At 37.7% G+C, this 15,424-nt stretch overlaps 1 protein-coding gene across 8 annotated transcripts in view; it reads left to right on the top strand.

The window, feature by feature from the left end:
• Window positions 1-15,424, top strand: part of BCL11A (BCL11 transcription factor A) — a 222,148-nt gene that overhangs the window by 201,144 nt on the left and 5,580 nt on the right. For 4 of the 8 annotated variants that reach the window (XM_087883293.1, XM_034427320.3, XM_034427319.3 and 1 more), the window contains one exon: window positions 1,558-7,037. In XM_087883293.1, coding sequence (XP_087739419.1) covers window positions 1,558-3,563 — 2,006 coding nt within the window. In that variant the 3' untranslated portion in view covers window positions 3,564-7,037. Of the gene's footprint in view, window positions 1-1,557; window positions 7,038-15,424 lie in introns of those variants that run through there. The other 4 variants (XM_087883294.1, XM_034427321.3, XM_087883295.1 and 1 more) reach the window with 3 other exon arrangements.

Raw genomic sequence — 15,424 nt, 5'->3', positions numbered from 1 at the left:
CCCCTCCCCCCCAAAAAAACCTTCTATTGTATCATATATTTTGAACAGTTTTATTCTGACAGTTTAATCACTCTTAATAATGGGATATTTTAATGGAATTGATTTTTATTTTTTAATCTTCATATGTTTGCAAAAGAAAACTGAAAAGTAATTAATTTCTACTCCTATGTCATTAACAATCTGAACCCTCAGAATTTAGTTCTATATTATTTCAAAAATATTTGTTTTAAAGTCAGTGTGCTTATAAAGCAACGATAGGCAATAATTATTTGTAGACATAATTACTCAAGAGTAGGATCCACTGAAAACAGTTGGACATAGTTTCAGGTAAGCATAAGTGCAGTTGACTGCATCTGTAAACTTAAACAACATTTCACTGAAATAATAGTAAATTATTCTAAAGTAAGTTTTGTAGTTAAGGCTGTGCAATATTTTAAATTTGACTGGGGAAAATTGCTTCAAAATAAGCCAGAGCAGCACATTTAGTCACAATTAAGGTAGCCATGTTTGTTTGCAGAATTGCACAATTGTGGTAGAAATGTCCCCTCGGTAGTCACGTGATCCTGGAAGAAATCACAACTGTTTTAATGAGATGATCCAAAATATTTCTTCCTAACCAAATCTGTAGCATTGCACAACCAAATTTATAGTGTAAAGTTTATATTGAATTAGTCTCATTAAAATTTTTGAAGTTAACTGAAAATGTAGCTGAATTAATGCTATTTTTGTGCTTAGACTACAATCCTTAGTAGTGTTATACTATCCAATGCTACACAAACATGTGAGTCCCAATATAAGAGACTTATTCTCAGGTATCTAGGATTGTATGCACAATAAATATGTTTATGCTGGTCTAGGACAAAGAGCTTAACCGTTGATGTTGATGGTTGTATATAGTACTCAGTAATTGATGTCTATGGAGAATCTCAGTCATCCAGGTCATGGTTGTCCCAAATGTGCTTTTTCAAGAGGCATCTGGACTTCCTGGTTTTTCTTTGAAGATGTTTCGCTTCTCATCCAAAAAGCTTCTTGGAGCTGAAGAAGCTTCTTGGATGTGAAGTGAAACATCTTCGAAGAAAAACCAGGAAGTCCAGTTGCCTCTTGAAAAAGCACCTTTGGTTCAGTAATTGGTATTTTTTAACAGTGTAGACAAAGAAGTGTATTAAGGAGATAAGTATCTAATTTTTTTGATGGTTAGATGCATGAAACCAGAGTTATTCATTATGCAGGATATACAGAAAACAAGCAGTGACTTTTTCTCTCATAGATGTCAGAAGAATGATTGATGGGATTTGTTGCCTCAGTAAATGGCCATTGGCTTCAGGGGCTTTAGAACAAAATTAGACAAATCCGTAAGAGAGGATTTGTCTAATTGAGAGGAACCAATTATGGCAGTAAATACAGGTGGCTTTGAAGGTAACGTAATGGCCACTACAAATGCCAAAATTAAGCAGTAGATCAATTTAGCATTTCATTCAACAAAAATTAACTTCTGTTTTAATGTTAGAAATAATTTGATAATTAAAAGATTGATGTTACCATTGTGTTGTTTTACAGGTAAAGATGAACCCAGCAGTTACACGTGTACAACATGTAAACAGCCATTCAACAGCGCCTGGTTTCTCTTGCAACATGCACAGAACACTCATGGATTAAGAATCTACTTAGAAAGTGAACATGGAAGTCCTCTGACACCGCGGGTTGGTATCCCATCAGGACTAGGTGCAGAATGCCCTTCTCAGCCACCACTCCATGGGATTCACATTGCAGACAATAATCCTTTTAATCTTCTTAGAATACCTGGGTCAGTCGCGAGAGAAGCATCAGGTCTTGGAGAAGGGCGTTTCCCTCCCACACCTCCTTTGTTTAGTCCCCCTCCAAGACATCATTTGGATCCACATCGCATAGAACGCCTAGGTGCTGAAGAAATGGCTCTTGCAACCCATCACCCCAGTGCCTTCGACAGGGTGCTGCGACTCAACCCCATGGCCATGGAGCCTCCAGCTATGGATTTCTCCAGGCGGCTTAGGGAGTTAGCTGGAAACACCTCTAGTCCACCATTGTCACCGAACCGGCCCAGCCCTATGCAAAGGTTACTACAACCATTCCAGCCAGGCAGCAAGCCACCATTTCTGGCAACACCTCCTCTTCCTCCTCTTCAGTCTGCTCCTCCTCCTTCTCAGCCTCCTATCAAATCCAAGTCCTGTGAATTTTGTGGGAAAACCTTTAAATTTCAGAGCAACTTAGTTGTCCATCGTAGAAGCCACACTGGAGAAAAACCCTACAAGTGCAACCTTTGTGACCATGCATGCACTCAAGCAAGCAAGTTAAAACGCCACATGAAAACACACATGCACAAATCCTCCCCAATGACTGTGAAGTCAGATGATGGCCTCTCAACAGCCAGTTCCCCAGAGCCCGGAACCAGTGACCTTGTTGGCAGTGCTAGCAGTGCCCTCAAATCTGTCGTGGCTAAGTTTAAAAGTGAGAATGATTCCAATATTATTCCAGAAAATGGGGATGAAGAAGAGGAAGAAGAGGAGGAGGAGGAGGAAGAGGAGGAAGAAGAAGAGGAGGAGGATTTGACTGAAAATGAAAGGCCAGACTATGGGTTTGGCATCAATCTAGAAGCAGCTCGGCACCATGAAAACAATTCCCGGTCTATTGAGGAGAATCGTTCTATCCCGGATGTCATGCAAGGGATGGTCCTGAGTTCCATGCAGCACTTCAGTGAGGCTTTCCATCAGGTTCTTGGTGAGAAACATAAACGAGGGCACTTATCTGAATCTGAGGTGCATAGAGATACATGTGATGAAGACTCAGTAGCTGGTGAATCTGATCGCATCGATGATGGTGCTATTAATGGTCGGGGGTGTTCCCCTGGTGAATCTGCCTCCGGAGGTTTGTCCAAAAAGCTGCTCTTGGGTAGCCCAAGCTCCCTAAGTCCTTTTTCTAAACGCATCAAACTTGAGAAGGAGTTTGACCTTCCCACGACAGCTATGCCTAACACTGAAAATGTTTACTCCCAGTGGCTAGCTGGGTATGCTGCTTCTCGGCAGCTAAAAGATCCATTCCTCAACTTTGGAGACTCCCGACAATCGCCTTTTGCTTCCTCCTCAGAACACTCCTCTGAAAATGGAAGTTTACGCTTCTCGACGCCTCCCGGGGAGATGGATGGAGGGATATCAGGCCGCAGCGGTACAGGAAGTGGAGGGAGCACCCCGCATATTAGTGGTCCAGGCCCTGGAAGGCCTAGTTCAAAAGAGGGCAGACGCAGCGACACTTGTGAGTACTGTGGGAAAGTCTTCAAGAACTGTAGTAACCTCACTGTCCACAGGAGAAGCCACACTGGGGAAAGGCCTTATAAATGTGAGCTGTGTAACTACGCCTGCGCCCAGAGTAGCAAACTCACCAGGCACATGAAAACGCATGGTCAGGTGGGGAAGGACGTTTACAAATGTGAAATTTGTAAGATGCCTTTTAGCGTGTACAGTACCCTGGAAAAACACATGAAAAAATGGCACAGTGATCGAGTCTTGAATAATGACATAAAAACTGAATAGAGGTATATTAACTTGACCCCTTCTCCTTCCTTCCCCCAATTTATTCCTGGCCCCCTGTGTAGAGATTTTCTAGTCCCTTGTGAGTAAAATATTGGAAGCTAAGAATGATATTCAGAAAGTGCTTGTCACCAGCACACCTGTTTTCATCTTCCTTTTTGTTTTGTTTCTTTTTCCTTTCTTTTCTGTTTTCATCATTTGAATGCATGATCTGTATTGGGGCAATACTACGCAAACTTTGAGCCTTTCTCTTGTGCAATAATTTACATGTTGTGTATGTTTATTAATTTTTTAAAAAATTAGACAGCATGTATGGTATGTTATGGCTGTTTTTTTAAAAAAAAAAATGTCCCCAAATTCTTTGCTGAGCAAACAGACAAAAAGATCTTTCACACACATGCACAGCACCATGACTGTTTCCAATGATGTTCCAGGAAAACAGAGAGAGAGAGAGAGAGAGAGAAAGAAAGAGAAAAACAAAAGTATTTTTAAACAACCAACCATGCTGCATACATTCTGTAATATATCATATCCATGTTTGTGTTTTAACAGCTAAAGAAAGCGTGCTTTGAATTAACCCTATATGGATAGACAGATAACACTGAAAAGGGGAAAACATTCCTTGTTACTTTGATTTCTGTCTTTAAAACATTGACAATATCAGTTAATTTTTGGTGGGGAGATAAGTCTTTAATTGAAAAATGAGGAAACGAGAGCAAAACGATAAATTTGTACTATCATTTGGTTTAAAATGGAAATCTGAGTGCCTTGAATATATTTAAGCCATGTTGGTGGCAACTACTTGTTCTAAACTTGTAGGACAACTTTCGCACTGGGCAATGTAAATGAGTCCTTTAGGACCTAGCCGATAACTCTGTATTATATTTTTCACAACAGTGGCTACCTAAAAACAAAAACAAAGAAACCCAACAAATCCTAGTTAATCATCATTCGATCCCCTCCTCAGTCCACCTTTTTTTAAAAAAAGAGTGATCGTAGAACTGAAGTTTATTTTGCTCTAGGAGAGTTTAAAACAATCACCATTATCATAGGGAATGCTTCTCTCTCAGGTTAAAATATTACTAACCTGTATCAGTCCCTCCCCTTCCATTTCTCTTCCCCCTCATTTCCATTTTAAAATTATTTTATTGATAAAAAGAATGTGACTTGTGCAGAAGGCCTTGGAAGATGATTAAGTACGTGAGAAAGAAAATTCATGTTATAAAGATTTTTTAAAAAATCTCTTAGTGATCCTGGTACAAAATAAAACTTAACAGTAAAAACAGAAAATATTAAGCGCAGGTGTAGTTGGTTGTCAACTTGACAATCAAATTAATAATGCACAAACCTGTGTATCATATATCGATCTATGATTTCCCTCTATATAAGGAAAGGTATATAAACAAACAGTCTGGCAATAAAGTTTTACTGAAGTGTAAAAATATATATAGTGATTTATTAGCACTGTTTGCCATTTAAAATTAAGAACAGGTTATAAGCTAATATTGATATGATGATTAACTATGAGCTATTAAGATTTGCCTTGATGTGTGACATTCTGAGAGAGAGAGAAAGAGTAGTAGTGCTCCCTAAAAGTTGTTCTTCATTTTGTTTCTTTTTTAATCATATGCTATGTGCTAGTTGTATTGACAAGAAAAAAGGATTCATTGCTTTTATGATTAAGCTAGCATCTGCCCCGCTGGAAGTTCACATAGCACTTGACTCTGCCTGTCGTGTCTGTATTGTTTCTTTTAATCAGAGGTACACAGGTTGAGTATAAAAAACTTTTTTAAGACTGCTCAGATAGGACAATTTAAATGCACTGTACAATTTTCCCAGTTTACAGGTCTATACTTTAAAGGGAAAAATTGCAAGATTAATGTTTTTTTTAATGAGCATGATCTCATGATAAACATATAAATAATTCTGCCAGCTTGCCATTTTACTTGATTAATGAGTGGGACATAACATTATGGCGCTGTAAATGGGAACAAGTCCTGCAGTTATGTTAAAAAAAAAAAAAAACCAGAGATTGGTCTTGCTCCTACAGTGCAAAGAAGTGGTTATTTTGTACAAAACTTTTAAAAATATAAATGTTCTGATTTTTTAAAAAAAAATTCATTATGTTTAGGGGAAAATGTATTTTAGAATTCATTGTCTTGGTGGTGTACAAGACCTGTTCTTCATTGAAAACCAATAGTTAAAAATCCTATGCCTTGGATATACACACAACATTTCAGGTTGTAAAATAAGTACATTGGAAAAAGATTTAACAATATATACTACTTAAAAATAGGAAAATGCACACTCCTGTTGATTCCTATGCTAAGAAGAGGAAAAGCGAACAAATGGAAAAGAAGAAAAACACATTTATGGTCTCTTTTTTCTGTAATTTTTAGAATGGTATTTGAATTTAATGTTCACCTAGAGTAGGCACTATAGTATTTATAATGAAGCTTGTATTTTTAACTGTTGCTTGTTTCTCTTTTTTTAAAAAAGGGTATCAGTTACCTTTTTTTGGTAGTGGAAAAACACATACACACAAAAAAACAAATAGGCTGCCACAGTATATTTTTTTTAATTTGGCAGGATAATATAGTGCAAAATATTTGTATGTTTCAAAAAATAACGACAAGGAAAGTGTGACATTGTACAGATAAGAGGCCATATAATGGCTGTTTTGGGGGAGGGGGAACAAAAATCTGTTTGAATGTCGCACTAAATGAGCATCTCTGATGGTTGTACATATCAAAGTTCTTTTGGGGTTTCTTTGTTTTTTGCTGCCATATTGTATGCAGTAATGCAAGGTGATGATGTTGGTTTGTTCTGTAGTGTGCTCTGGTCCTTTTTCTTCTCTTACCCTTTTACATTCCAGCATCTTAAACTTCATATGCAGTAAAAGAAAAAAAAAATTAAAATAGAATGAAAGGAAAAAATAAAGTTTTGCAGGCTTTTTTCCCCATTGCCAAAAAGAAAAATAAATTAAAATGGTGCTTTATATATTTAGATTGGAAAGAATTTCGTATGCAAAGCATATTAAAGAAAGAGAGAGAGAGAGAGAGAGAGAGCGCCCCGCTGGAGTCGATACCTTTTTTGTATATGGCAATGCAAAATATTTTGTTATTATCAGCCTTTTCTATTCCTGTAATGAAAGCTGTTTGTCGTAACCTGAAATTTTATCTTTTACTATGGAAGTCACTATTTATTATTGCTTACACGCTCTGTTGAGAACAGTGGCGTCAAATTTGATCTTTGTTTTTTTGGGTTTTTTATTATTTAGATGACCAAAGGTCATTGGCAACCTGGCTTTTTATTGTATTTTTTTCCTTTGTCTTTGTTAAGTTCTATTGGGAAAACCACTGTCTGTGTTTTGGGAGGGAGGGTCTTTTTTTAATTGGTAGTTGTCTGCATTACCCTGTTCATTCACCCATTTTGTCCCTAAACTGAAAAAAAATAAAAAAAATTGCTTAAAGTACATACCATAAGCTTTGCGTATCCTCATTTGACACACACTGTAAATTTCCCTCAGTGAGAGAAGCAACTTTTAAGAGAAGCCCAGTGGGTTTTCTTCACAGGGCATTTTAATATATTACTAACCTAAAGACCCAGAAAGCTCCCTATTTATACTACAATAAAATATTTTGCCCCTGAGTAAATGCTTCTTCGGTTTTATATTGCGATGAATTTTTTTAAAGAAATGAGGAGAACTTTATTTTATTTTCCATCTAGATGTTTTCCTTCTCTCCTTTCTAATTTTTCCTAAGAATGCATAGCTAAAGACTAAAAGATGAGCAAGTTCGTGATGCTCATATTTGTCTGTGAGAGGATCTATCGTCTTGGCCACTCCCATACCCCTTTCTGTTTTGCACTGTTGCATACAATCACTAACATACTGAGTTATAAAACGATATGCAACCCTGTATGGTGACCTCCCATAATTCCCTCTTCTTTTTCCCAACTTTATAATCAATTGAAGATCCATGTGATAGATGAATCGGAAATATGTGGTCTCTGCTATGCAATCTAATATAGCAAAGGCAGAAACATTTAAGGATGTGCAAGAATGCACATTGAAACATACTGGGGTGTGCATTCTAAACCCTCCAAGTTTGCATCTTCCAGACTCAACATATTGGGAAATTGCTTTGTGATACTTTCTCCAATTGGAAAACAGACTGGGATAAGGAGCTGCTCTTTTTATATAGACTGTACAGTTGATAGGTTTTATCAATACATTGTATATATATATTGTCTTTAAATATTTGAACTCTGGTTCTAATTATATATATATATATATATATATATATATATAAGTTTTACGAATACTGCATGTTGCAGCATCAATTTGCTTTATTAAAAACACATACCTCTGTGATACTGTCTCTTGCTCTTCCTACACAAATCTCTTGTGTATTTTTTGTTTAAGTTTTATTTTAAAGCTTACCTTGGTGTCAGTTCATTAGCAGTTTGGTACTAGTTTCAATCCTTGAGATGTTGGTTTTAAAATAACTATTAAAATAATTTCCCTAAAGCTCACACTAGGGATTTTTCATGGATTAATTTAAAACTGCCCATGACCTATGTTTAAAGAACTTTTAAAAACTCTTAATGTCCCAGCTCAGTTATATTTTGGCAGGTATCATTCTGCTATCAAGCTATTCAAATAACACCAATGAGCAGCACAGCATCAAAAACTGGGATTCCTCCACTCTGGGATTCCGAAGTATAAAATAGCTTGCCAACTATTATATTTTTTTTCTGATTTGTGCTACTTCAGGGAACCCAACAGCTGCTTTTAATACTAGGAGAGAAACAGAATGTAAGGATACAGTTTTGAAACAAGGTTCATGTGTCTGTGTGTGTGTACACACAGATACATACCCATACATGCATACACTCACATATACACTCAGTACATACATGCACACCTTCCAGACATAAATATCTGCCAGAGAGACATAAGTTTTATAGAGAGAAAACAGCTCATGCTGAAATTATCCATCAAAAGTCCAGCCATACACGAACTCGTTTAGCTTTGAATACATAAGCATGGATCTAACCCTATGGACTTGTGAGGTATACTTGAAGCCTAAATTTTTGCTGTTCTTTGTTGGGAAAGGAGAGTTCTTAATGCTTCTATTTGTGGTACAGTATGTTCCCCTGACATGGAAGAGGATGAGAGAGTTTTTATTCCTATTAATGCAGGAGACTGCATTAATGATGGTGATGAAAATTATCATTATTTTCACATCCTGGTGACTCACAGGATGGGCTGATCTTGTCATCGTATAGTAGAATAGGATTGAATTAGAAAAGGTTTACATAAAACTGATAACTGCATGAGTTTCACGTGAGGACTTTACCTCTTACAATTTCAACCATCATACTGAACTAGTTTCAGAAACCCATATGAACATTGCAGGCATGTACTGGAGTAATTATATACAGGACTTCAGAAGTTGTGAAAACTGAGAAAGATTGTTGCTAGCAGAAGTACAGAAGAACTACAGATATATTGAGTTACATCTTACTGAAAGACTTGTTAGTTAATACCTCTATTGCTTCCCTTAACATGTTCAACTATCAATTTTCTAAGGCAGGTTTTCAATACAATTTTAATTCAGAGAGTACTATACTGTACATGCATGCTAGTATAAATCACGAGGGATAGCTTAGCACATTATTGTTATTTCATAAACCATAGTTGAGCAAACCATACTTGTCTTCCAGTATCTTAGTTAGTTGCTGCTCATTCTTCTCTCTCTTCAAATTTTGGATCTAGGACCTTCAGGCTCCCACCCTTGGCCGTGCCTCCTTCACCTCCAGCCACCGGCCTCAGCCCACTCACAGCCAGCTTTCCTCCTCTGCTGGCCGTCCCCTAGCGATTCTCCCTGGCCAATGGGCTTCTAGCTCTTTGCCCCTTGCCCTTCAGCTTGGCCCATTCGCTAAGTTTAGCTCCACGGGACAAAAAGCCACCAGCCAATCAGGCGGCAGGTGGCAACCATGGGGCTGGGAAGGGTGACTGAAGGGGCTGGAAGGGGTGTGTGATTGGTGGCAGGTTACAGAAGAGAGCAAGCGGGGGCAGGCAGGCAAATGCTGCCTGTGCACGGCTAGTGCTGGTGCTGGAAGCAGGAAACAGGCAAAAGCCTGCGCACTGCTCTGGGGGGTGGGCAGGCTGGTGGTGGGAGGAGGAAGCAGGCAAATGCTTGTGCGCTGCTCCTGGGGGGCTGGGGGCGGCGACAGAACATTGAGGGTAAACATAGCTGCTGGCCTGTGTGTGTGGGGGGGTGCCAAATGATCTGCACGGGGGGGGGGGGGAAGTGACCTGCCAGTTCGGTATAAAGCCAGAGTCCAGGCTTTTGCCTGCTTCCTCTTTCCAGGAGCAACACAAGCTGTGCACAGGCAGCATTTGCCTGTTTCCTCTTCCCAGCACCAGCCATATGCAGACAATGTTTGCCTTCACTCCCCCCAGCCCCCCAGGAGCAGTGCGTAATTTTCCTGCCTGCCCCCGCTTGCTCTCTTCCATAACCTGTTACTAATCACATCCCCCTTCCGGGGGGGGGGGGTAACATCCCTCGGTCACCCTTCCCAGCCCCATTGTTACCGTCTGCCACCCAATTGGCTGGTGACTTTTTGTCCCATGGAACAAAACTCCTGGCACAAATGGTGTCTCAGTGAATAGGCTGAGCCAAAGGACCAGAGGCCCATTGGCCAGGGAGAATTGCTGGGGGAAGGCCAGCAGAGGAAGAAAACTGGCTGTGAATGGGATGAGGCGGGTGGCTGGAGGCAAAGGAGCCACGGCCAAGGGTGGGAGCCTAAAGGTCCCATTCTGCAAATTTCAACTTTTCTCTAGTGTTCCCTTCAGTTCCCTGGTATCCTAAATTTGATTGATCTTTCCATTTTCAATTTCAGTATACCATTATTGCCATTTTAGGGTGGAAGACTAAGCTTTTCTAATTTCATGCTATCTTGTTTTTTCCCCTCACCTTTACAGCATGGTACCTAAAGGTTGATTAGAATGTGTCAGAGAGGTAAATAAAATTGAGCTGTTATTGATTCAAAATTTGAGCATATATTATAGAAATGAAGGACACTTTTGATGATGTCAATAAGAGTCACCAGAGCAGTCCCTTGTATTGGATTGCTGGTTGCTTTGACATGCAGGATCTGAAAATTAATTTTTCTAGGAAGGTGGTACTAAACTGAAGCCATGAATTTTCCTATTCCTACTTTCCCTTTTCTGATCGGGCAAACAAACATCATTTGGTATGCACAAAATTTTTCACAGATACTTGTAACATCCTAAGACACTTTGGTGCTGCTAAAACATATGTCATGCAGTTAGGAGCACTTCTTAGAGGATTAATAACAAGCATAATTTCCTGATATGTTTTCTTCATCATATATTACTTAGTTTCAACTCTTACATTAATTAAAACATGTTCAAAGTTGTATTAACCTTTAAAAAAAATAAAATGGTCTTATTTACTGTTGCTTAATATCCTATTTTAATTTTTTTCAAGATCTTCAAATGGAAAGTGATTAATGTAATGCTCACCAGCAACTATTGACATCCCTAGTTCCTGGCCAAATTATCTGAATTAAAAGTAACTCGGCAAGCGAATCAGAACAATATCCTCATACATAGTGTATCTTCCCAACCACTAAACATTGATACAGGCTGAGTTCAAAGTAGACATAAGGTGACAGTCTTGATTGACATAGTAAATTGTAACACAATAAGTAACACAATATTTACACAGGGAAGCCAATTCCCAAAACCAGGGTATTGTTTAGTCACTGATAATAGTAATGGTTCTCCATCAATTCATCTTCAAGCCCTACAGGTTTTCAGAAATACATTCTATATTCTCCCCTTGTCTGGGCATTAATCCGGTTCAAGGTACCCCATTCTCTTCCTGTTGCTGGTTTATTGGGCTTCTGGCTGATTAGGCTCTATGACTTTCTTACCTATCCAGTTTCTTGTATTTTGATTTCCTTTCCCTTATATCAATTTTGTCTTTTCTAATTGGCGCTTTATGTTTGAATTCCTAAAACCACTTTTAGGTGGCCAAAAAGGAATTCTCTTTTTTTTTTTCTTGCTTTTCTCATTTCAAGCCAATCAACCTCTGTTCTTCCTCATTTTTCTTACTTTCAAAGTTATACAAATTTTGTAACTTTGCACCCACCTCAAATCTCTAGGCTAATATTTCTTTCCAGTTATCTTGCCACTATGCTAGATCAAGTCTATTGAATTTTCCCCCTCTGCTAGGACAACTTTCAGTAGTTTTATTTTTCCCTGGCTTTTAGGATGATGCATAATTTCCCTTCACCTTCTTGACATTTTCAGATTTTATTTTTCATGTCTACTTTTGCAGCAGAATCTTAGGATTTATCTTTGTACTTCCATATGTATCATTAATGCAGAATTAACCCAGTTCTGTGATCCAAACAAATAATACAGATTTGATCCAAACACGGGTATAAAAAACACTAGTCTTACATTAGTCTCTATTCTGATTGAGACATCTTTTGCAGGATTTAGGGGTGGGAATATCTTTATTACTCTTTTCAGGTGTTGTCCATAAAAGTTCTTTCTAGGATCTATATGTGATGTCGAATCATCAACTCATGTTTCTGCAGTGCCCTATGCTGCTTGTTCCTGCATTGTGTGTTAGTTACATCATGCATTTGTTAGAACCTATGGATCTTCCACACTATTCACTGAAGATTATTCAAAATCTTTACTCCAAAAATGATGGGAAAACGTTTTTGTATCCTTTTTGTTCCAGTACAAATTGTCTTTAATCCTGCAGACCAGACAGACCTTTAGAAACTTGAGGATGAGCAACAAAGGAGAAAATGATGGAGAAGTAAGGGAGAATTAAAAATTGGGAGTAATTGCATATGATTTATTTTATGGAGTTAAGCCTTCCGCTAGCTTAACTGTCATGATGGTGTTAAGGTGAGCCTGATGAATTTGAAACTGACAAGACCAGAAATTTTCAGAAGACTGGAGAACCAGTGGATTGGATCATTAAATGAAGACATGGATATGGTGACCTGCTTGCTGTTTTAGCCTTGCAAAGGCTTACAAATGTTTCTAGATCCCTTGCTTATATTTTTTTTCCTTGTATTATTTATTTATTTGTAACTCACTGAGAGCCTGAAGAAAAGAGGCTGGAGATTAATAGTGCTGAAATTTACTTATGTTTGGTGATTAGACACTTAGTAAATTGTATGAAAGCCATAGGGAATATATATGACTGGCTGTCTCTTAACCTGGGCTTTACAAAATAGATAGGTAATATTGCGTGTAATCCTGACATGGAAAAATAGGCCTTTACTGCAGCACAAGGTTAATGCAAGAGTAACATCCTGTTTTCCTTCATTACATGTATAAGGTACGTTAGTACAGACTCCCTGCAGAATTTAATACAGAGATTAATTCTGCATAATTTCCTTACTTTATGAGGAAGAAGTGTTGGTCAGGTTTCAGTATGGAATATCTGTCTCAGACTTTACCACAGAACCATGCATTTAGCTTCACCTCAAAAAGAAAATAATCTCAGTGCTAGCAGATTACTGAAATTAAAATGGCAATGCTGTTTGAAGATTTCAGTACTGATTAGTTCATTTACTCTTTTTAGTACTAGTATTAAACATTTCAATAATATGCTGTTGTATTGGCTTTTATGAATGTCTGTAAAGATTTTAGAAGTCCTTTTCATTGGTCATCTGCTGTGAAACAGCCATTATTTCAGTTTCCATTACCTTGCACATTGCATATGTACAGAATGTGATATAGAAAACTGTCAAACTGTATGTCTTGTCTTCATTTCTGAGGCTAATTGATGTATGTATGTATAGCATATATTTTAAAACTATCTGTCAACATGATGCCTTGAAATAATTAATCAATCATATTTTCTTCAAATAGGAGAATTGGCTTGGACCATCTGAGAATATAGACAGATCTTAAATACCCTGAAAGTTTAATTATAGCATCCACATTTGCTCTATAGTTTTGCTATTATAATAATTTTCCAAGCCAAGTGAATTATGATAACATCTCAATGATACCTGCTTTTGTATCATTGATGGAGGCAGAGTTAAAACCATTAAGTTCAGAATTCAGACCTTCCACAAGAGTTAATTCATGTAGGTTCTCGTCTCATCCATCACATGCTAACTTGGCTGCACGGAACAAGGCACTTTCCTCCTCCTTCACTATTGTTTTCTATGTTGTTTAACAAAATAAATCTTCCCAAAGGTTTTCTTACAAAGACTTCGTTAAACCAGAATTCCAAGGGCCTTTCAGATTTCTCATACTTAACCTTAACAAAGTGACTCCCACTCTTGTATTTTAGCTTGCACAGGGAAATAGAAAGCCCAGGGCCATACAGCAATTTAAGGACAACCTGACAAATTCATAATGTACCTAAAGGTAAAGAACCTGCTGTTTTCATGTGGAATATGAACACCTAGCGTCCTTGGCTGATTCAGTGAAAACTAAGTAGGGACAACTCTAGTTAGTACTTTAAAGGAGAAATCACTGGGAAATCACTGTAGGCTGTTCTGGGAAGTAAAAGTATTCCAGAAGGTGATAGTAAATAACTTTCCTACTGTTGGAAGGACAACTGCATGAGTATCTTCATAGTTAACTAGGAGTCAAATGTAATTTGAAGGAGCCTTTACCATTCTTAATAGATGAATGAAGCCCAGCCAGCGTTATGGTCATTTCAGTTTGACTACATGATAGAGCTTTTAAGAACAAGAAGTAGAACCTTCACTCCAAAGTAAAATCATGAGATTTGTTTCTTCAAGTCATATATTACTATTACTTAGGTTGTGAGCCCTTGTTGGGTAGGATACGAATATCTGCACACCTGAATCATAACAACACTGCTCAAACACTGAATGTGATTAAAATGAAGATTTTTTAAAATTTTCAGTCATACTTTTTATGCTATTATATTTTGAGTACATCACAATCTGAAAATACTGTTACTATGACAGTTGTGAATTACTAATGATGTAGAGGGTTAGGTCTGTTGGGGGCAATAAGACAATAGTGGAAAACAACAGCACGATGCCACCTAAACATAGAATGAAACAGCTGTGAGCCTTCAATGTTTTTCTGCAAATCTCAGCTTCCTTGATCATTAGCCGCGTTGGCTAAAATTGTGAGAATTTTAGTTCAGCAATATCTAGAAATCCACAGTTTTAAAGAGTTAAAGAACAATTCATATCTGGCATGGAATTTCTGTACTGCAACTTTGCTTCCCATGTATAAGCTGCGTGGAAATTAAGTCCACATTTTCAAGATCTGATAGTATTGTTTAAGTAACCAGAAAAGATAAGGAAGCTGATCTACAGGAACCAAGCAGAGTAGAATAATAAAAGTTTTTGTAAGACAATGTATTGTGGCCTCAAAGCCAAAGCCAAAGCAAAAAAAAAAATAGCCATGTGAAATGTGACATTTTCTAGAAGTGTGATGAATTAATGGCATTATAAAAGCATTAACTATTGAGGCCACTTAATATTTGTTAGATTCCTGAAAGTGAATTCTAATGGTAGTCATAATGCATTCTGAAGTTGTGCAAACATTCTATACAAGCTTGACTGGCAGGCTTAAGAAACCTTTTGATATTTATTTCTGGTGGGAAAAAAAACACTAAATAATGAACAATGTGGTTCAAGTGGGTGGAACATATAATAATGTCACTTGTGAACATTTGAAAACCATTGAATCTCAGAAAGGGAAGCCATTTCTCAGAAAAATTGTCACAATCCTACTGTAATTTTCAAATGAAAGAAGACTCTGAAAAAGATTTTATGTCCTGATTCCCACAGATATATTC

The sequence above is a fragment of the Pantherophis guttatus genome, chromosome 1 (assembly GCF_059756535.1).
Source record: "Pantherophis guttatus breed Tessera chromosome 1, ASM5975653v1, whole genome shotgun sequence".
In the NCBI taxonomy this organism is placed as follows: domain Eukaryota; kingdom Metazoa; phylum Chordata; class Lepidosauria; order Squamata; family Colubridae; genus Pantherophis; species Pantherophis guttatus.
This window is presented reverse-complemented; position numbering and strand designations above follow the sequence as displayed.